Source organism: Amphibalanus amphitrite, unplaced genomic scaffold, assembly GCF_019059575.1.
Source record: "Amphibalanus amphitrite isolate SeventyFive unplaced genomic scaffold, NRLGWU_Aamphi_draft 000247F_arrow, whole genome shotgun sequence".
Lineage (NCBI taxonomy): Eukaryota > Metazoa > Arthropoda > Thecostraca > Balanomorpha > Balanidae > Amphibalanus > Amphibalanus amphitrite.
Genome location: NW_024881742.1, coordinates 611,313 through 633,423, shown reverse-complemented (window position 1 = coordinate 633,423; position 22,111 = coordinate 611,313). Strand labels below are relative to the sequence as shown.

The 22,111-nt window shown below is 54.2% G+C and overlaps 1 protein-coding gene across 9 annotated transcripts in view; it reads right to left on the bottom strand.

The window, feature by feature from the left end:
* The window catches only part of LOC122386324 (hormone receptor 4-like), a 46,803-nt gene that overhangs the window by 12,090 nt on the left and 12,602 nt on the right, over nt 1-22,111 (bottom strand). For 4 of the 9 annotated variants that reach the window (XM_043375398.1, XM_043375397.1, XM_043375396.1 and 1 more), the window contains exons 2-3: nt 19,446-19,514; nt 2,182-2,272 (exon numbers count right to left, since the gene is read on the bottom strand). In XM_043375398.1, the coding sequence (XP_043231333.1) occupies nt 2,182-2,272; nt 19,446-19,514 (160 nt within the window). Of the gene's footprint in view, nt 1-1,248; nt 1,357-2,181; nt 2,273-7,620; nt 7,932-19,445; nt 19,515-22,111 lie in introns of those variants that run through there. The other 5 variants (XM_043375401.1, XM_043375402.1, XM_043375400.1 and 2 more) reach the window with 3 other exon arrangements.

The following is a 22,111-nucleotide window of genomic DNA, read 5'->3' as shown; positions in this document are numbered from 1 at the left end:
ACAACCCGTGACCCCTTTCTGGCTGGGCTCACTGTCTGAATACCACGGCGACTGCGGCAGCCACGGAAAGATCACAGCCGTATTCCTGCGCCTATCAGTGCCGCATTGCCATCCAGATCGACGCCCTTCTTCATTGCAGTCGCTGATATACCTATACCCTCCCACAGTTCAGCGGCATCATCCCACGCCGAGACAGCGGCATCATCTCTCAGCTCACTCCGACGCTCCGACATTACCCCGGCCGTCGCCCCGGGAGCACCACCAATCACCGCCGCAGTTCGCACGGATGTTCGGCGACCGCAGACACCTGCGTGACCTACCGGCCGGCGGCGCCCCGGGGAGCCCGCTGACGAATTGGGGACAAAGGTCGAGGGCCATTGAACTCGCGGCTGATTGAACAGCGGGTCTATGGGATCGAGCAGGCTCGCACAAAGACAGCTTCCAGGAAACCGCACGCAAGATGTTCCCGGGATTTGTACAAAGAACCCATTTTGGAGGGTTGAAATGAAGATTTAAACGTCAGATTTGACAAAGATGGCCATCATACCTGTCTAAAGATATGAAAAGCTTTATGAAACATTATGCCATCAGGGCATGCTGGGTTCAGATCACCCGTCCCTCGTTCTGAGGTGCAGGAACGCACAAAGCCCACATACAGACGACATCGCGGTCAAGAAGCCGGCAGACCACCATTCACTCGCAACTTTTTCATGCACTCGCATCAACGCGATCGGGTCAACACTCACAAGGACCACGCACTCCCGTCACTTCAGCACCTACACACAGATACACACGCACCACTCACGCACACTAAGTGATCAGCACGGTTCAACTTACACAGACACTCTCTCAGGCATCCGCACTCCACGGCACCCACTGGCACTCTGACCAGGACACTCACACCAGGGCACCCAGGCGCCACATCGCCGGCAGTGGCCTCCCTGCACGGCGGCTGCACCTTGCAGGCGGAGGATGGCCTTCGGTCACTCACGCAGAGTGCGCCAAATGGTACTGGTGACCTCTGGCGCACACCAGGGCCCTGCTCTCCACCCAGCTCAGCACGGCACGGCTCAGCACGGCACGGTGCACGTCCGCTGCGCGCGCCGGACAGCGCCGTTTTGGCACTGACCGCCGGCCGTCCGGCAGGCAGAGCGTCCCTGAGGCCTCACCCGAGCAGTCGGCCGGCCGCGACCCCCGGAACTGGGGCAACGACCGCCCCCGCCCCCGCCCGCGCCCCCGGACACTCACATGAACATCGCCCCTCCGGCGCGCACGCGCAGTCGCCAGGCTCACGCACAGTCGGAACCGCCGCAACCGCCGCCGCCGCCGCGCCGGGCGCCGTCGCCACTCCGACCGCCACGGCGCCGGTCATGAAAATGGCGAAGGTAAAAGTGAAACGGCGCCGCCGCGTTGCGTCACGGACCGTACGAAAGCGGCGCGGCCATCTGCAAGGGCTCTGCAGCGTGCAGCGTGCAGCCGCGCCGTCGGGTCGCAGCCCGGCAGACGCCAGCGGGACGGCTTAGAGGTCACGCCATCCCCGCGAGAGGGGCGCGCCCGGCGACCGGGCCGCAACGCCCCGAACCGAGGGGTACGAGCGCGCTCACTTCCCGATCACCATCGCATCATTTGCATGTTGCCTGTCTCTTCCCGCAGCGCCCAGCGGTATCCCGAGCCTTCGGTCCATCCGGCGGCGCGCGCCAGACCCCTCGCCGTCTCCGCGCGGCCGCCCTCTGTCTCTCATCGGCTGGCGACGGCCCAGATCGCGGCGCGGCGCGGCGCACGCACGCGGAAGTCGGCCGGTGGCACGCGCTCTCGGCCCGCGCACACGCACGCCCAAGATAAACATAACGGCGCGCGGGCGGCGAGGGGCTGGATTCTGGGTCAGGCGCGCGCAGCGGCCGCTCCTCCGCGCCGCCCCGCCGCCGGTGTCATTGAACTTGCGGCCGTTGGCAGCGGCGGCGAGGCCGCACGAGCCCAGATCGACCGCGTCCGCAGCGCTATGCAAACTTCTGCATGGCCTGTGCGTGTGCGTGCGCCAGCGGCGGCCAATGGGAGCGCTCGGCGGAGGTCAGGAGGGGGCCGGGGGAGGGGCCGGGCAGGAACTGCGCAGCTGGACCGCCGGCGGCCCAGGGACGTCTCCTTGGGCAGCCGCCGGGTCACCGCCCGGGGGCAACGGCTCACCTTGAGTCCACCTTCCGGCGCTTCAGCTTGAGATCTTGGAAGAGGCTCATACGGCTGGCGTCGTACGGCAGCACGGGCACCGTCATCATGCCTGCAACAGCGGAGAGCGGGGCGTCAGCGGGCGCCGGCGGCTCCGAGAAACCGCACCAGTTTCTCCGGGAGATGACCACAAGCAGGCGCTAAGGAGCGCTGCCAAGTAACACCTCATACGGAGCAGCGACTCCATGAGTGGTGAGATTTTCCCACTACTCCCTCGCGGCGCCTGAAGGTCACTGTGAAAACACCCCCAACTTCCGTAGCGGTTGAGACGTGTGCTGGCCCTCTGGGGTGCCTGGGTTGGACGGGGAAGGAGGGAGGGTTGTGCGGCTCACAAGTCGCCCAGCGGCTGCAGACAGTAGTAGTTTGCTGGTGCATTACTCATGCAGCCGGCTGACGTGGGGCGGCGGAGCGCGACCCAGTTACCGGCTGTCGGGGCCCTCCCGCTGCCCGAGGCCACCAGATGGCGGCGGGTTCACTGTCCCGCCGCCAGTGGGACTGTCATCCCCCTCAGCTCCCTCACTGAGGCGGCATTTGGATCGGAAACTGCGCACCCATGATACCATGACCCACTCACGGGTCAGCCGCGAGGGACATTGACATTCACCGGTGACTCCATTCACCGATGTCATCACCGCCCATCACCGGTCGTCGTCACCGAGCTTTTACCGAGCGGTGACCGGCGGCCGGCCGTCGCCGTCACATAAAACACGTCGCGGCCGCGCGGCGCTGCACTTTCTCTTTTAGTCGCCGTCAGTGGACCGACCGGGCGGCGGCGGCCACCGACCCCGGCGCCGCAGCCCTGACCCGAATCAGCGCCGTGGCGTACCCGCTCCTCCTGCGGTCGTCGACCATCCGATGACACCGCCGCGCCGCCGCGCCATGACAGTTGCGGGTCGGTCGGGCGGGGAGGTTCGAGAAGCATCGGTCGGGGGTAGCGAGGGACGCAAAAGGGTGCAGGGACACTGGACAGTGTCCCGCGGTGCTGTGAGCATCTGAGGCCCAGAACTGTTGTGGGCCGGTGGAAAAAAATCGGCGCTCGTACCGTTCGTTTGCCCCCGTGTTTTCCTTGTGAACGCTAGCGTGCAGACAAAGGGCGAATCTGGGGTTTAGTACAAGTGGATGATGTATGGCGGTGGCGCGGATTACGGCGCGGATTATTTGGCGGTAAATTTAGCCCGCTATGCACAACTATATTACATCAGCCTTTTAGATGAGACGTTTGTCGATATGCTATGCAACTTACGGTAAACGAACAAGAATACCAAACAATGCTAGGTCATCATAAAACACTTTTTCTGCTGAAACTTTAGTAGGTATTGAGAGCTGATACCTACAAGAATGTCTATTCATAGAATAATTAGAACTACACAGACCAAGTGATCGAAGAATCAAATAGAATTATTACATTCGCTTACCTTGTGTACTTGGCAATATTCAGTAATAAAAGCGGACGAAATTCCACACTAAACAAATAACATTTTACCAGCATTTTACGGCCATGAAACTCAAAACTGATTCTGCTTCGGCGACATTTTAGGCTGAGCACTTTTTATAACTTGCAAGATCGTAAAATTGTACCAGATGTTAACACAAAGCCAAGTCACTAAGCCCATTATGATCTAAATTTAGCAGTCGTCCCATTTAGTCTTCATTTCGTCCACCAACAGCCGAGGCCGCCGAGGCTTGGCCGAGGCTAAGCAGATCTTCACTAGACCTGCGCGCCTCTGGCGGTTACTCGGTGAACCAAAGCTGTTGAACTCTGCCGTTAGGTGGCAGCAGTGTGCCGTTGCATTGAAGCACGGGTGAACGGGCGATCACTGACCCCGGGTGTGGAGTAACGCTGAAGCAACACCGCCGGGCAACAGAGCACGGCTTTAGACACGTGTTGAGACGGGTGGAATGACTGAGGAACAATAGACAGTTGGGATTGAAATTAAGACCCTCAGCTCAAGTGCACTGATGTTACAAGTAGGTAAGGCAGCGACGTTTAGGTAGGTGCCCGCACGACACATCACGGCATCGATATTGACGATCAGCATTCAGTAAACGGACCGATTGAACAGCTAGCGACTGAGAATGTTTGGTTACCGTTGGATGTTGTTCAATGAAAACAGTGAGCTCGAGAGGAGACGTGGGAACTGCCGGAATGTCTCCCGATTGTTTCTGGCCGAACCGTTGCACACTGGTCGGAAACGCCCTCACGAGAGGCCACGGGCGATTCCGGAGTTTCGGATTATTTTTTATATAGATCGATTTGAAATTGATCAAATTATTATACTTAGGCCAAAAAAACTAATCCGGGTGACCAGAAATAGCTGCAATCAGCCCCCGAAGATGGGGTATCCCAGAACTCGGAAACTGACGCGGAGCAAGAGGTTTCTTGAGCCGGATATTCAGAGTCTTATTGCTGATAGACACCAAATTGAAATCCCACATATTATGCATCAAAATGTTCGTTATGAAGTTGCCGACTGGTCAGTGCAAATTTTTTGGCATACTTTTTCCCTAACTAAGATGTACTATAGCTTTTTATGAAGGCTCTCCTACAGTGATTCTGGAATATAACTGCAAAGTTTAGGTAAGGAAACAACAGGTAGTCCCATCTAGTTCCACTCTGATTTTTTGTGAGATGAAGTAGGATTTAAATTTACACCAGGGCAACATAAAAGCTAATTGCGCATATTTGCGCAAAATTTGCAGGAGCCACTTTTCCTACCCAACTACCGCCCGCCCCGCCCCAGTTTCGGCTCGGCCGCCGCGCCCGGCTTACGCTGTCGCTGACCTGTGTGGCCTGCACGCATCCATGCGTAGTTGACTGGTCATTAAAAACAGATGCGCTTGAGCTTATGAATTTTGTGAAAAGCGCGTTTTATGTATGCACTTATGTTTGTATTGACATCAAAAGCCTTCCACATATTGCGTGGCGATTACGGCTTGCATTTAGAGAGCCTTGCTATTGACAACCATCACTCGGCTGAAGAAAGTGGAAATTGTCACTGACGTGGAAATTGTCAGACACCTGTCACTGACGTCGGGTTACCTTGGGCCGTCTTTTTACATTAGATCACAATTCCGGTATTTAACCCTGGCCGGACCGATTGGTTTTCTACATTGACCGGGGAGGGTTGGTACAACTCCCTCGCCGTTTCGCCTCTAATTGAGCTAGAGCCTCGCGGAAAAAAACAAGCTTGTGTGCCGTTATAAGACGCAAAAATTAGGTACTACCCGATTTTAAGGTCTTAGGTCAGCCAGTGACCTCTTAGGTCAGGTAAGTGCCACAAGGCACGGGCTCGGTTTTAGGTTAATTACTTTGCCAAAAATGGTCGCACTGCCGCGATTTTGGCATAATCGTGTTTGTCTAGCTCAGGCGCGTTGAATGCTATACTTGGTGTTCGGGTGAAGTCAACTTAACCCTCGTCGGCACAGGCCATTTTGCGTCCTTCGACGGCACAAGGGGGGTACGACCCCCCCCCTTCGCGTTTGGCCCCTGATCGAGCTAGAGCTTCGCGGAAAAAAACGAGCGTGTTGCCCGTCACGAGACGAAGCCGATGATACCCAATTTTAAGGTCCTAGGTCATCGGTTGACCTTCCAGGTCAGGTCAATGACCCGAACACCGGGAAAATCGGGACCTGTAAGAAAGTCGTAAAGTGTGGCTGCTATGTGGTTTTCCGGGGTGCTGATCACGAATATCGTGTTAGTTTTGATCAGAGATGATGTTTTTAAGCATTTAGACCAGGTCGGGTCAGGTCAGGTCAGGTGAACCGGTAGGGGTTGTGACGGGTATTCGTAATACGTGTCAACCGCCTCTGACAGCTTCGTAACATGTTACGAAGGCACCAAAACTACTTCGTAAATGTTCAAATGGTTGCTAAATTCGAATTCCGCTCCAAAAACTAGCCTAGAAACATGTAAAACTCGAAAAAGTGAACCGAGGTCACCCGAGGTCACCAAAGGTCAATGACCTGACCTGACCTTCAGGTGACCTTGACACCCACCCTAATGTATGGGAGCAACATCAAATCACATGTTCGAACGTTTGAAACCACGAAAAGCTTGCAAACGCGCGGCTAATGCGAGCCGACATACGCCGAATCGCGATTTCGGCCAAACATGGTCACGGAAAAGAGGTCACAGGTCAAAGGCCATTGGGGTCAGGGTCATGAAATTTTCAGGGAACGTGTAAAATTGATCAATGCGAGGGTACTGAAAGTTTCGTCGCGATCGGCCGCTTTTTACGCGAGTTATTCGCGAAAAACCTTAGGGGAGTTGCATCACCCCCCCCCCCCCCCCTGTGCCGGCGAGGGTTAAGGTGTTAACCTCGGGTCAAGGTCAGGTCGGAGCTCCTCAGGTCACGAAAATGGTCGAAGGAGGTTATATCGCATATCATTCGATTCGGCAGGTCTTCCTGAGTCCAATGGTGGCTTTCCCGACTCTCTAGCTCCATCTGATCAGGAGTTATTGACGAAAAACTTACATGGCCTTAGTGACGTCATAAATGACGTCACGCAAAGTCAACAATGCTAAAGTCAAGCACTGGACCTTGCAAGGAGTGCATGAAACCATTCCCGGTGCCCGAATAGCAGCTCCCAATTTCCCTTGTTGACTTAAAGTGGTGCTAGATCCTGTATTATACTCAATTATGACGTCATAACTTAACAGATTCATGTCATATATTTAGTGCTTGACATCCAAATGATAGCTTACATATGACAGAGAAGGTATGCAAAGTTTTATGAAGTTTGCTTCACTAGTTGTGGAATAACAAGCAAAAAACTTTTGCGGAAAGGCCGCTGGCCTCTCGCTGGAGCGTTTCCGACCAGTGTGCGTTGGGACGGCAGCCGTTAACCCTCATTATCTGCCAACAAACAGCCGCCAAACGGCGCGCCGGGCCGGGTGGCGGAGCATCCGTTACCTGCCGCGCCCGGCAGCCGGGCTGGCGGCGCGTCCCACGAGCCAACGCACCATGACCGACGGCCGCGCCAAACGGTCAGGGCCGGTGGACGGACCGGTGCACCGGGCCGCGGTCACTGACCGCTGGCGACCCTGACATTGACACCGCGCGGTCACTGCCGGCTCCGGGCCGGGCCGGTCCTCCGCTATTGCGCACTTCTCAGGATTGGGAAATCACCCCCAGAGGTTTGCCAATCTATTACGCACCGGTGCACTGGCCTCAAAGCACGAATAGGTACTGAAACGATTTTGTCGGGTTGAGCTTGTCGGTCAATCGTATACCACTTGTAGGCGAATCGTGATTAAGAACAAAACCACGCAGTATACCGCGGAGAATATGACACAACTAAAACTGGCATCGTTCAATGTTTGTTTCCGCATTCTGACCTCTATCAGACCCTCCAGCCAGCGGCGTTGAACATGTCATCAGCTGACAGCCTGTGACATACCTGACAGATCCAGCGGCTGCATGAACACTCGTTTTCCACACAGCGCCAGGGCTGCTCACTTTGGCACACAGTTTGACGGCTAAATCTCGCCACACACCTCACAGCCTCCGGCTATCAGCTCCGGGTCCGATCACAACCCGGGTAACTCCGCGCGGTCACTCAGTGAAGGCACTCTGTGCAGACACTCTGCGGTCACTCCACGGGTCGGGTCACTCCTCCGCGTCTCGGCGTGGCCGCTCTGAGCTCGCCGCGGCCGCCACGCACGTCCGTCCAGCACGGCCGACCGCCACTGACGGAGCGGTCCGAGTCCGGCCGCGACCGCGGCGCCGACGGCCCGTGCGGGTCAACGGCCCGGTCGGCCGGCCGGCCAGCGCAGCGGTCCGACCGGCGACACCTGAGCCACTGCAGCCCCGCCCCGCGGCGCCGCGCCGGCCGCAGGGGGACGACCCCCCGAGCTCAGGGTCCCAGACACGTGCGGGAGAGGAGGGTGGATGTTCCAATCCAGCCCGTACGTCTGATGGTCACCGGCGAGAGGTCACGAATAAGATCGTAGTTGGTATCCACTCGGCGCGCTGGTGACTCGCTATTTCAACACGCCTGTTCGAAAACTATCGAACTTGAACTTCAAGCGTCCGAGCCCCACAGTGGCGTGGTGTGGGGTCATGACCAACTGATAGGGCTACCACCTGGCCGAGAGCGCCCCTCCCGCACCCCTCCCCATACATGATATGCACCTCGGTACACCTACCCTCGGATAGCGCCACACCCGAGGACCTCATACGTGTGAACGCCCGGCCCGGCCCGGTGGCGGGTATAGTCGGTGGGCATGGCGGAAAATTACGCCAGGCCAGAGGTCGACAGCGGGCCTGTTGCCAGGTCCCTTGACGGAATGTCAGACATCTGACATCGTGGGTCACATCGGACGGACGACGGCCACCGACGCTGTCCGGCGTAGTCCGAACGATACAAATATGCAAGTAATGCACGCAAATGAGTCATTTGATATGAGCAGTAGCCTACTACTCATATTGATCATCCTATACTGCCAGTAGGAGATCAAATATTTACCTAAGTAATTAGATGCCAGAAATGAATAAGCCGGCAACCCAGCTCAAAGCTAGAAGCAGGCTAAAATGATAGCAGCCTTAAAACTAAATCCAAAAGTGCAAAAGATCATTTGTAGTCAGAAAAGGTATCTGATATTGTTTTGGCCCTGACATCAAAGTTATCAAAAAGTTAATGAAAATAATCATTCTTATAATTCTAAAGGTGCATCTGATTTTCATTAGCGTTCACCGTAAGTGAAGCACAAAACCTTTTCAGGCACCAAATTCAAAACTTCGTAAATTAGGGGATTGAATTTTAACGGATGGTGGATGGATCACAAATAGGATTGATCATGTGGATTATCATTCGCATTTTTCCTTGGAACCAAGCTGTAGGTACATTACAACTGGCGAAACATTATTAGCGTGTACATTGAACACGAAAGGACCTTTTTTCGTTGTCGGATTACGGATAAAAATTTTGTTTGAAATCGTTTGATAAACTAACAATTTAATAATCCATGAAACACTTCTGACGATTACACCTAGGTACGAAACGATGCTCGATTTGAAACCGACTGGTAGTTTTTACAAACAATGAAATGAGTACAACAAAAATATCGACATTTCTTTTATGAATTCGGATGGAATTAGGTTTATATACAATATGCTTTGCGCATATTTATTTTCCCACAAGGACCACGCCTTATTCGTTAGCCCTTTTGCTGCCTTTCAAACAAACGCCTGAAGGTATACTGTACCGCACGACACTTCTAGTTCTAAAGCTGCCGCTAGATGTCAGAAGTATAAACGCCTAAAGGTATGCTGTGCCGCATAGCCCTCTTCCAGTTCTAAATCATGCCGCTAGATGGCAGATGTCAAACGCCTGAATGTAGGCTGTGCCGCACGATAATGTGCGGAACAGGAATTCTTTTGAACGTCTGGAAAGCATTGATGATTGTTGATTCGTAAGGGCATAGGTAATTCGGGCGTTATTGATCAATTCCAATAGGTGCACGCTACATTTTTGCTCAGTCAGGATCAAGGCCGTGGAGAGTCGGGGTCGAGGCCGTAGGTAGGTATAGGATAAGCCTAGACGCAAGCGCACCAAAGGGTTAGATTTAAAATTTTAGCACAGGTACTAATTTTAGCCACAAATTGTCACAAATAGTCATTCCTTCCCCATTCCTCGCCCGAGTCGGACGTGCGTCACGATAGGTCCCGGTCTCAAGGTCAAGCTCGAGTTGATAAGAAGAGCGCCGGTGTGGTGTTTTGTTACGAAGAAGAAATACCTGAGAATTGTTTGTGGGTGAAAAAGAATTAACGAAAAATCAAAAACATTTATATTGAAAAAATAAGAAAATTTATTCTCGGCCGTGTATAAGAAAAGCAAGTTGATCGGCAAACCGCAAGATGGCGCGGGCTAAGAGGGCTGCGCCAAACTCGGCGCAGGCAGCCGAATCTGTCGCGGACGATTCGGACGTGGAAAGTGTAGATGGGAACAATGATAATGATAGGGATACGGAAAACGAAGAAGTAAAAGGAGCGGAAGGAGGCTGGAAACCAGCGAGAGGAAAGTCGAAGAAAAAGTACGTATGCAAAGGAGGCCAAAAGGTATGTGGTTTTTCTTTATCCAAAGAGGATAGTATCATGTGTGATGCATGCTGTGAGTGGTACCACCATAAATGTCAAGGGATCTCGGTTGAGGCATTCAAGGCGCTGACCAAATTTGACTTTCTTTGGCTGTGCATGGACTGCAAACCAAAGTTCAGGGCTATGCTAGAATTGAATAAGGGTCTAGAGAACCGCATCGAACAAGCCGAAAAGAGAATTGTGGATTCCATCAAAGAGGCTCACTCCAAAGATGTGGTGGGCGAACAGCTGCAGGATAAAATCAAACAGATGGAGAAGACAGTGAAAGCAATCAAGGACCAGCAGATGAAGTTGGATAGTGCTGTGGCAGAACAAAAGGAAGCTGCGAAGGAGGTTCCGAAGTTCACGGAACAACTGAAGAACAGCACCAAAGAGATCAAAAGGATTGTCGACTCCCAGGGGAAAGCAGGAAGGGAGTGTAATCTCATCATACATAACATACCAGAGAGTGACTCCAGTGAGCCTGAGGTGAGAAAAAAGCATGACTTGAAAGCTTTTGAAGATATTGTTGCTGGCCTCCTTGGGGATGATGTCAAGGTTGAAGTGAGCCAGGTTTACAGACTTGGCAAGAAGGCAGAGGCTGAAGCGGGAACCAGGACAGAGAATGCTGCAAAGAAGAGGCTCATGCTCCTCAAACTGAGGGAGAAAGAGCATGTAAACGAACTGATTAAAAAGCGAACTCTCTTGAGGGATGTTGGGTTTCCAAATGTATACCTGACAAGGGACTTGAGCCCCGAAGAGAGGGAACAGGAAAAGGCTTTAAGAGAGGAGCTAGAGAAGAAAGGTAGGACGACGCACGTCATCTTTCGAGGAAGGGTTGTACCAAGGAGGTAGAACACCCTCAAAGTCTGTTCTGTCCTGTCTGTATTCAAATGTTAGCAGTCTGAAAAACAAGATAAATGAGCTTAAAGGTTTGGTAGAACATAAGAAACCAGATATTATAGGTTTGACTGAAGTGTGGATGAAAGAACACATACATATGGAGGGATACCATCCAGCCTTTCGTTGTGATAGAAGTGGAAGAAAAGGCGGAGGGGTCATGCTACTTGTACAGGAGAGCTTCAAGGTTACGGAATGCAATGAACTTAATGATGAAGGATTCGAGGAGGCAATTTGGTGCAAAATTCACCTGGGCAGAACTGAGGAACTGCTGGTAGGTGTATGTTACAGGTCTCCTTCTAGCTCTATGGAGAACAATGCAAAACTCAATATGCTTATTGAGAAATCCATTGGAACTGGAGCTAGGAACGTGCTTATCATGGGAGATTTTAACTTCCCGCAGATCCAGTGGCAGAATGGGTACGTTGAAGGTGCAGAGGAGTCAGAGGCAACACACTTCTTCGAAGCCACACAAAATGCCTTTTTGAGCCAGCATGTTGATGTTGAGACCAGATTTAGAGAAGGATGTGTGGCATCGAGACTTGACCTGATATTCACCAACAGAGAGCATCTGGTTGATGAGTTGGAGGCTGGTCAGCCTCTCGGGAAAAGCGATCATGTGGTCCTGACATGGAATTGTATGTACAATGAAGATAAAAAAGAAAAGCTCAAGCAAACAAAGGCAGCTGAAAGGCGCGACTACAGGAGAGCCGACTATGCTGGAATGCTGGGTAGCCTCAGAAATGTCGACTGGAACGCGCTGGAAATAATGAGCGTTGAAGAGACCTGGAGCTGCATAAAGGAGAAAATCAATGAGAGCATTTTGATGTATGTGCCATGCATCAAAACTAAAGAGAGGCGTACAAAAACAAGATGGTGGAATAGAACACTTACTAAAGAAGTAAAGAATAAACATAGATTGTGGAAGAAATATGTACAGACTAGATCAGCAGAAGACCACGCAAAGTATGCTCAACAAAGAAATAGGACAACTAAGGCTATCCGTGATGCACGACATGCCTATGAGAACAATCTGGCGAGAAACCTGAAATCCGATCCACGGAAGCTGTACAGGTACATTAGATCGCAGCAGAGGGTGAAAGCTAGAGTGGGTCCGCTGATGACTAGCTCAGGTAAGCTGACCTCCAATGACAGTGAAGTTGCTGAAGAGCTTAACAGTTTTTTCAAGTCAGTGTTCGTCTCAGAGGATGCAAGTAATGTGCCCGACTTTACCAGGGAAACAGATAATATGCCAGTACTGCAGGATATTGATATTGATGTCATGGATGTGAAGAAGGAACTTGATATGCTTCAAATGGACAAAGCACAAGGCCCTGATGGAATCCCAACAAACATTCTTAAATGTTGTTCAGATGCTCTGGCATGGCCGTTAACAATTCTGTTTAAGAAGTCCCTCAGTGCAGGGGAGATACCGCATGACTGGAAGAGTGCTACAGTGATACCACTTTTCAAGAAGGGTAAAAAGTCATCTCCCAGTAACTACAGGCCTATTAGTTTGACGAGCCAAACAGGAAAGGTTATGGAGAGGATAATCAAGAAACGCATCATGCAGCATATAGTGGAAGCTGGATCGCTATCAGTACACCAGCATGGTTTTGTACCCAGGCGATCCTGCCAGACCAATCTACTCGAAACTTTTGAGGAGTGGACTAAGATGCAAGATGAGGGCGAAGGAATGGATGTGATTTATCTGGATTATAGTAAAGCCTTCGATACTGTACCACACAAACGGCTTATCAAGAAGCTGGCTGGTTACAACATAACCGGAAATGTCTTGAAGTGGATAAGTGAGTTCCTTCATAACAGAACGCAAAGGGTTTTTGTCCAGAATTGTTATTCCGAATGGGCTGAAATTACAAGTGGCGTTCCCCAAGGTTCGGTGCTGGGGCCCGTTTTGTTTGCCCTGTATGTAAATGAGCTCCCCGACCTGGTGAAAAGCACAATGAAAATGTATGCGGATGACTCGAAACTGTTTGGAAAGGCATCAACTGAAGCAGACGCATTGCAAATACAAGAAGACTTGGATGTTTTGTCAAAATGGTCGGAGAAATGGTTGCTCAAATTTAATGTAAGTAAGTGCAAAGTTATGCACTGTGGCCGGCAAAATCCAATGGTAAAGTATTACATGAAGCAAACAAATGGTGGTAACATGGAGATTGAAGCAACTGAATTGAAGAAGGACCTGGGAGTTTTCGTGTCCAATACTTTAACGGCCTCTGTCAACTGCGCAAGGGTGGCTAACAAGGCTATGGGAGCCTTGAGGCTGCTGCGGATATCATTTGACAGATTAACAGTTGAAAATTTCAAGCCATTATTCACAACTTATATCAGACCTCACTTGGAACATTGTCTACAAGCAACAGGGCCATACATGAAGAGAGACCTAAAGATGCTGGAAAAGGCGCAAAGAAGGGCTACAAAGCTCGTGCAAGGACTACGGGACAAAACATATGAAGAAAGGTTGAAAATTTTGCAGCTCATCAGTATTGAGGAAAGGTACAGGCGTGGAGATATGATAGAAACCTACAAGATGTTGACAGGAAAAACCAATGTGGATCCGAATCAATTCTTTGTCAAGGAGCAAGGTCACATGACTAGAGGACACTGTTTGAAGCTCAAAGTGAACCGAGTAAAGACCAAAGTAAGGGCAAAATTCTTCTCAAACAGAGTGGTCCCTCTCTGGAACAGCCTCCCATCAGAAGTGGTAGAGGCAGAAACAACAAACGCTTTCAAGAACCGGCTCGATAAGTTGAAATATGGGTACCAGTGACGCTATCCTATCTGTCTGATCCCTGATCATTACCTAGTCTCCAAGTACTTACGATGTGGGCACTGAATAGCCTGCCTAAATCAGCCCACTATCCCTAATCTAATCTAAATTGGTTCTGTTCGTTAAAAGGAAACTGAAAAGTCTATAGAGCATTTGGAGTGATTGAAAATAGCTTAGTGATTTCGAATCGTATGCCAGATATGAAAAACCAGCTCATTGCGGTCTCGCAACATCCGACGCGAATAGCCTCCGCAGCTCCTTCCTTCACCTTCATCCTTCAGCGGTGCCCTTCAATAAGATCCGAGTGTCGTAAGAGCCTGTCCAGATTGCGCCGTTCTCGGGCTGACCGGCCGACCTTCCGACCGCTACGCACTGCGCGTGCTACGCTCAGTGACCCTGCCACGTGCGGCGCGAGTCACACGTGCGTCCAGCCGAGATGGTCCCCGACGCACGTTACCACCCGGCGAATGGTCGATTGCGCCGCACGGTCCGACTCCGAGTCAGTTCAGTTCGCTGCCACCAGGCCGGCGGCGGCGCGGCGCCGTCACCCCGCCGCCAAAGGTCAAGTTCAGCGGTCGGCGGCGGCGGCCCCGGCCCCGGCCCCGGCCCCGGTCCCGTTACATTCGCTGCTGGCGGAGTGGGGAGCGCGCCGGCCGCGCCGCCGCGGTCGGTCGTTGACCCCGCAGTGCCGGTCGCGATCGACCGTCGTCGGCTGACGCGGCCGGCCGGCAGGGGCGGCGGAGGCGGGTCCGGGGCGGTCCCCAGGCCCACCAGCGGACAGCGTCTTCAGAAAGCTCCCCTGGGAGCGGTATATCGAACGCTGAAACGCCCCAGACGAGTTGAGCTGTGCCCACCGGGGTCGGGCCGCTGGCGCCGCCGCCGGCCGCTCGGTTACGGCGCGGCGGCGCGGCTGGCCGCCCGCCAGCGTGACGTAGCGCTGACGTCACTGTGACGTCACCAGTCGGCCGGGAGCGTAGCTCTTCCTCTCAGGGTCAGTGACACACACGCGCTTCCGTGCGCCCGGCAACACAACAAGGGGAGAGGGCCGGGCGCGGAAGTAAACACGCCAAAGTAACGGTACCCGCGCGCCGAGGGGAGAGGGTGTGTCATGGTCGGGGAGAGCGATAGGGGCGAGCTACCCTTCCGCGCGCCGGCCGGCCCGCTAGCCGACCCGCTTACTGGCGCGCAAACAAACAACAGGGAGCGGGCGGCGGGCGGTGGGGCCGGGCGCCGACCCGTTCACCGCTCCCAGTCGCCCCCGACGAGACATGCAGACCGTCGTGTCGTGACCGACGCTCTCCATGATCCCGCCCGGCAACGTCGGCCGTCGGCCGGACGGGGGCGTCGGCCGGCCGGGGTCGATGACACGGCCGGCTGTGCCGTGCCGCTGCACGCCGGTGTCGCCACGGCCGGCCGGACGGCGTGCCGGAGCAATCACAGCTGTGCACGGCCATGTGAGGCTCGGCCGATCGAGGAGATACGACTGCCCCCGTCCCCGCCCCGCCCCACCCGCCCCTGTCCCCCGCCCCCGCCCCCGCCGTCGGTCTGTGACTCTGCAGCCAGTGTGTTTGACCTCAGCAAAGCGCACCGACCCCAGCGCTCGATCGTTTCACCATAAAGGCCACAATGGCTCATGGCGAGGGGAGTTAGGGTGGAGGCCGACATATCTAGGTTAACGAGCCGACAGAAATATTTCCATGTTTGGTGCGAACTATATGTAGAGTATGAAAGGGTGCCGAATACGAGAACAAGAACGGTTCCCGTGTTCCATCAGCTGCAAAGACCATTTAATTGATAATAGACTTAATCGTATGCATAACGACTGTTGCGATATGAGGGCGCGGACCATTTGAGGCTGAGTGCCATTGTAGGTAAGTATATAACATCAACTTGGATACCTATATAATTTACATAGAAGCGAGCATTAAGCTATTCTGAAAGTATCGCGTACTGTTTCGCGCGAAAACCATCATATTAGTAACTTGCATTTCAACATGACGACTATGACGACTATAATTCATTCGGTCTTCTCGAATAGAAAGGCGCTGCAAATCAGTTTATCGTTATAACGTAACATCTGTCTCATGTTCCGCCGATCTCGTTTTCACCACCCATGGCAACACATACCACGTCATTGATGTGTGAAAAGGAAAAAAAAAACCTGGAAGTAGTGGCATACCAGTCGGCTGCAGGTTCCACGTTTCCACGCGGCGCGCCGGCGGCTCAGGTGTTGGGGGCAACGACCCGGGAAGTCACTCGGAAAACGTCCCGGCCATGTGGCGACACGGCGACAGAAAGAAAGGCTGCCGGTTCAGCCAGGTGACTGCGGCGCTTTAGGAGGCTCACGCGGCGGCTGGAGATAGGTGGAATTAGCGTCTGTGCAGAAGGTATGACTTCGAGGCCACGGACCACGGTTCACGGCTCACGGTTAACGGGTTTACATCACGGAGACGGGGGCAGGGTAGTGGGAATTCAGCCGTCACCGATCTGGTAGACCAGTGGCGTTTGGACGGGGATGGTTAGGAGAGTCGTGTTGGACATGGCTTGTGAAACCAGTAGGAGTCGTTGACACCGATTTTAGCATATGGCGTTGGCCGGGCTGAGTGGCCTGATCCGGCGGTGAGCTGACCGGCTGACCCGCGGGCCTCCGGACCCGGACCGGAGCCCCCGGAGCCGGCCCGGAGCCTCCGGAGGTCGGTATACCCGCCGAGCGCCGGTCCGGTCACACCGGTTCACGGCTCTGGGTCAGCAGTGCGACCTCGGACCGGCGCCGACCGGTACTCGGTGCTGTTTACCCGAGTCGGGCGCGCCTTCCAGCGCCACCGCGTAGTAGACCGGCCAAATCGGCCCAAACCAGTCCCGCCGCCCGCGGCGGATCGCCAGCGAGCGCTCAGCGCAGCGCGTCCGGCCGCCCGGCCAGTTCCGTTTCACCACTCGCCCCCGGGCCATGTGGATTCAGGGTTGGGGCCATGGCGCCGGCTCCAAAAGAAAGCCATGTCAGGGACAATAAAACGTTGAACCCGGTCCCAATGGCGCGCGGCTTTCACCGAGACGCAGCAGGAAGAGCCGTATTGGCGCCGGTGAAAGTAGTCGCGCTGCTAGTTTTTCCGGGCCTGCGCAGCTGGACAAAACGTAGCGCGTCTGGGGGCGGCGCCGGCGGCTCCCGGCCACCCTGGCGGGCCCGAGGACTCACCGAGCTCGTCAGCGTCTCAGACGAACCCCGTGGGGTCCGGCGAGGGTCGCGCCCGGTCCGCGGCGCCCCCAGACGCCGCCGACGCCGCCGCAGCTGCCGGCGCCGCGCCGCGGGATGGTCCACCGATATGTAGGCCACTCATGGCGCGCCGGTCATAAAAACTGGTCCCGGTCCCGACCCACGTGGACCGCGGACCATCGCCGGGGGAGGGGGGGTGACCTACAACCGGACACACCTTGACAGGAGCGGCAGAGCTGGGGTCACACCGCCACCCGCCGCCGGGTCAGAGCGCAGCGCTCCGCGAAACAATCTAAGGGAGGCTCGCACCAGCCCATGATTCACCCCGTGTGCCGTGAGTAGGCGCCGAGGTCATTGTCCTATTTCGACACGGATTTCGAGGAAAGTGGCCAGCGAGTGTCCGTAGAAGCCATATTGTATGTCGCGTTGCAGAAATAAGTGTGTCACATGTGACATGCGTTATGTAATTTTCGATGGCGTACGTCATGAATGCGTGTATCAAGCAATAGAAAGTTGTCCGGTTGCACCTGGTTAATGCATAGGATTTGCCAATTAGCACCGCTGCCAGTGTGTCAGCTATGTTTGGACATGACTGCAGTGTGCAGGAAGAGATGCGGCCCGACAGAAGTCCGGCAGGCGAATGGCTGAGTCACAATGGTGGTTTATATAACTGCACTTTTGACAGTGGGTGAGAGTCGGCGTCTCACTTCATGGAAATGTTTCGTGCGTAATTGCGCCGTAAAATAGAATGTGGAGCAGGTAGGCAAATTGTGCACGCAACAATTCCTTTGATCAGACTTTTAAATTACCTTTAATAGGTTTGTGCAAAAAGACAGATCTAAGTAACAAAATGAAAATAGGTAGCCAATGGGTCGCATTTGAGTCAAGAACTAGCTATGTAGAAGCGTTATGAGCATTCATAAATGGGTGAATTCTACTAAATGACTAATAGGTACAACCCAAACAAATTTCAAAAACCGCTCAATTCTCTTATAAACTATACAAGCCTTCATGTTTGAATAAAGGAATCGTTCGGACCACGTCACGGCCAAGGGTGCAGTTTTGTCTCGTCAAACAAACACCTTCTTTCTATGAGTCACCACGGCCGTGTTTATGCGAAAACGGCGGGCGACAGACAACCCAGAGCTCAGGGTGAGTCAGCGATCGGCCAGTCATCTCAGCCTCTCCCCAACCCACATGTATAACCCACCCACGGAGGATCCACCTGCATACAATCCCCAATTTCCCATCCCCACCCCTCACTACCCACCCCTGGGAATCTGTTGGAGCCGGACCGTTGTCCGTGAAACCCTCCCCTCCCCTCGCTCGACAGTGTTCCAGGCGAGCTCCTCCGCCCATGACCGGAGGCGGACCGACCGCGGCGGCCGCGGCCGCGTGCGCCGTTAGTTCCTGGCGCCGCCGGCGACGGCCGCCGCTCCGGAGAAAGTGAAACGCGGTCGTCGGCCGCGGCGGGGTCGACGGCCGCGGCCCGCTCCGTAAAAAGTGAAACGGCCACGGCGCAGGGGCGACCGTGGCGGCGGCGGCGCGGCGGAGTTTCACCGCCGGCCGACGACGCGGCTCGCAGGCCGTCCAGTCGCCGCCGCTTTCTATTCGAGACCTTTCGCTGCCGGGTCTGTGTTGGCCCTCCATGGCCAGCCGATGGCCAGGGTTGACCGCCGGCTGGGCCGGGTCGGGATGGATCGGGGTGGGTGTAGAAGAGGGCGCGGGACTTGCAAGGGCAGCCGGTGCCGCGCGATAGCGCCACCGCGCTGGTATGATCGGGAACAGGTTATGGCGTACCAGAAACGGAAGCTGCAGCTGCAGCCGTGAGGTCCACCGGCCGACTGAAGGCTGGTGGGTGTTTGTTGCCACCTATCGTAGCGCATCCGAGCCTCAGAAAACGCCACAAAAACATCAGCCGGCCCTGACACAACGCAGACTTTGCACACATCCGCGCCGAATGTATAAACAAGACGACCGAAGATCGTAAATCGTAAATATCTTCTGTTTTGAATGGTGAATATCACAAACAAAGCCCAAGCGATACATACATGACTTTGCAATCAGCAATCAGCCTACAAACTGCATTCTATATTTAACTGGTGGTGAATGCATTGCGTAGTTGAATGCAAGTGTGGTCGTTTTCCATTACAATTTCTTGGAAATCGGAGCATCAAAAAGTGAGCACGCGACATAAATTGTCAATTAACATTCATCGCATGTTTCAAGTGTCCTGGCCCCTCACCTGCTGAAAATGAGCTGCCGAGGGACGTGAGCGACTCTGGAACCCTCCAGTGAACGACCGGATGCTTACCTGTAAAGAAAGAAAAAAACATTGGTTAATGGTTAGTGGCGGCGCACGTATGACTCGACGAATACCTTTCAGCTATTTAAATTTGTTCGTGTAAATTGTAACTCTGGGCCATCGATTAGGATATGACCGTGTTCTTGTCCGGTCATATCTTACCAACTTTTCCAAAGCACAAAGTATATCTAAAACTTTATCGCCAAGTTTCTGTATTCTTTTTAACCTTCCAGGTAAGCACGATATAACGGGAATAACGGACACCATCATCGGCCAAAAGTTTCCACCCGAGCACCTCATCTTCACGACCCTCCCTCGCTCCCGTAAGCCCCGCCCTTCCGTTTGACATTAGATCCCCCGCAATATCCCGAAATAACCGCGACCCGGAGCGTCGCCGTGAGCGATTCTCATTCGGGTCGAGCTCTGGGAGCGCGGGTGACGTTCTCTGGGCCACACCCGCGGCCATTACCTTGTCTTCTGCGTCATCACCTCGCGGGCACCCCAAGAACTGCCTCCCGCGCCGCCGCACAACGCCCTGCGCCACGGCACGTCGCAGCGCGCCGCCCCACGCCGCGCCGGCGCTGCACAAGGCATTTCCGGCGCGCTCACGAACCTTGGTCGGCTGACAAAAACGCACCGTGGCCGCGCCACATCACAATGTACGGCACGGCGGTCCCTCTCTAACGGTTCGCCGTCATTACGGGCGAGCAGGGACGCGGGAGGGTGGCGGGAGGGTGGGCCCCGGAGACTGGGACGCAAGGAGGTCACCACCGGACCGGGGCCCCGGTCCGGTGGTGACCTCCCCCGCGGGGGAGGGAGGAGACGGGACACCGGGAGGAGGGGAGGGGGAGAGGGAAGGGCAGAGAGAGGGAGAGGAGGGCGGAGACATTGACGTAAAAGAATCAGTGGGAGTGATACTATGTTATGGTAATGAAGATGAGCGTTTTTAAAGCAAAAATGGGAAGCATTTCGATCGGTGAATAGATCGCGAAACAACACGAGATAATTGCAATTTATCTTCCGCGTTCGAAACTACTGTCGCTCCAGCTGTTGGAAGGTGATCTGCGGCTGGAGAATGGGCGTGGCCGCGCATCCCACATCTGCGCGATGGCACACTTCGGACCGCTTTTTCGCGCCGCGTCCCAGCCAGCATCGCTGCAATCAATCTGGGCGAATTCTCGAGTTGGGGATGATCTACCAATTAGCGGCGTTTCTGTGGCGTTTTTACGCCGCTACTATGTAGGCCACCGCTGATGGTGGATTACTGTAGGCAGTGGCAAAAACGGGCCGACAAAAACAGAGGCCGAGCAGGTTTTGTCGAGCATGTGCCGTCCAGGTGGGCTTTGTTTGAGCTCGTGCCAGCGCCCAGCCACAATGTGGCACATGCCCGATATAAATGGCGTTAATCCAATCCCCTTTTTGTTCTTCCTCTCCCTTTGGACTAAGACAGCCGACAGTATTGAAGTGGGACTAAGTGGCACCTAGAAACTAATAAAAAAAACGAAGGGACCTCCCAACCCATCAGCGATATATCTTTACAGCCTGGTCTGCCTAGGATTTTATAAGCTTTACGAAAAGAAAGTAGCAAGACGGCATGTTGCCATTAAGAAATATAAAAAACTCGGTAAATGGTGGACATCCTACGTGAGTGAAAATCCCAGCCGGGATAAGAAGGGGACAATGCAGATTGTCACATCTGGCTTAGCTGGCACCGGTTGTCGAAGCCCTGATCTGCGCGTTCCTCCCTCGTATTATTGGAGCAGGAAGTGCCGTATTCCGATGGGAGGGGCCCGTCCGGAAGTCGAAGCAGCTCCAGGAAGGGCGGGGAAGGGAGGGGAGCTGCAGTCACAAGGTCAGCCGGCCGGTGCCGACCCGAAGCCAGGGTGACCCGGTGTTGGACGGTCAAGGTGAGATCATTGGACGGAAGGCTGTTCAACCAGCTGCGTTGCAGCGTCAGAGGCAGACCGTCAAACTGACAGTAGGCCGGCCGGCAGCGGACTCCGGCAGCCGACCCGCCCGCCCGACCGACCATCGCGGGGTCACCGGAGACGCCCGAGGTCATCGGAAACAGTCACCGGGCGGTGTCACGGCCACACCAACGGAGATGGCTCCAGTGACAACGTGGTATGTTAATAACCGGTCAAATGCGTCAAGGCCAGGGTCAAGTCTCTGTTCCAGGGCTCAGCAGCCACCGTGTCACGGCCTGCCCAGCAGAACACCGCAAACAATACACATGGTAGACCTTGAGCGATTCCCTCCGTGGACCAGTGTCTCATGCTATCGTGACCACAAAACCACACACAATAAACGTGCGACATTTAGGAAGAATATCAAGCCATCGCAAGGCTAACAATGATGCGTGCAACCAACGTACAGCCGTGGTGACCACTATCTTACGTAATGGCGACGGTACAATGCACCCGTTATCCAGTTTATCAGTTTAAAGAAACACCGCGTCGCATTCTGTGCACAATGACGTGTCGACCCCGCCCCATCTAACCGTGACCCCGAAACTACAGATAGGTTGCCTCACCCTGGCCTCTTTGATAGCCGCGTTCTGACTAAGCACAGTGACAATCGGTGCACTACGAGATCCCGGTGCTTTA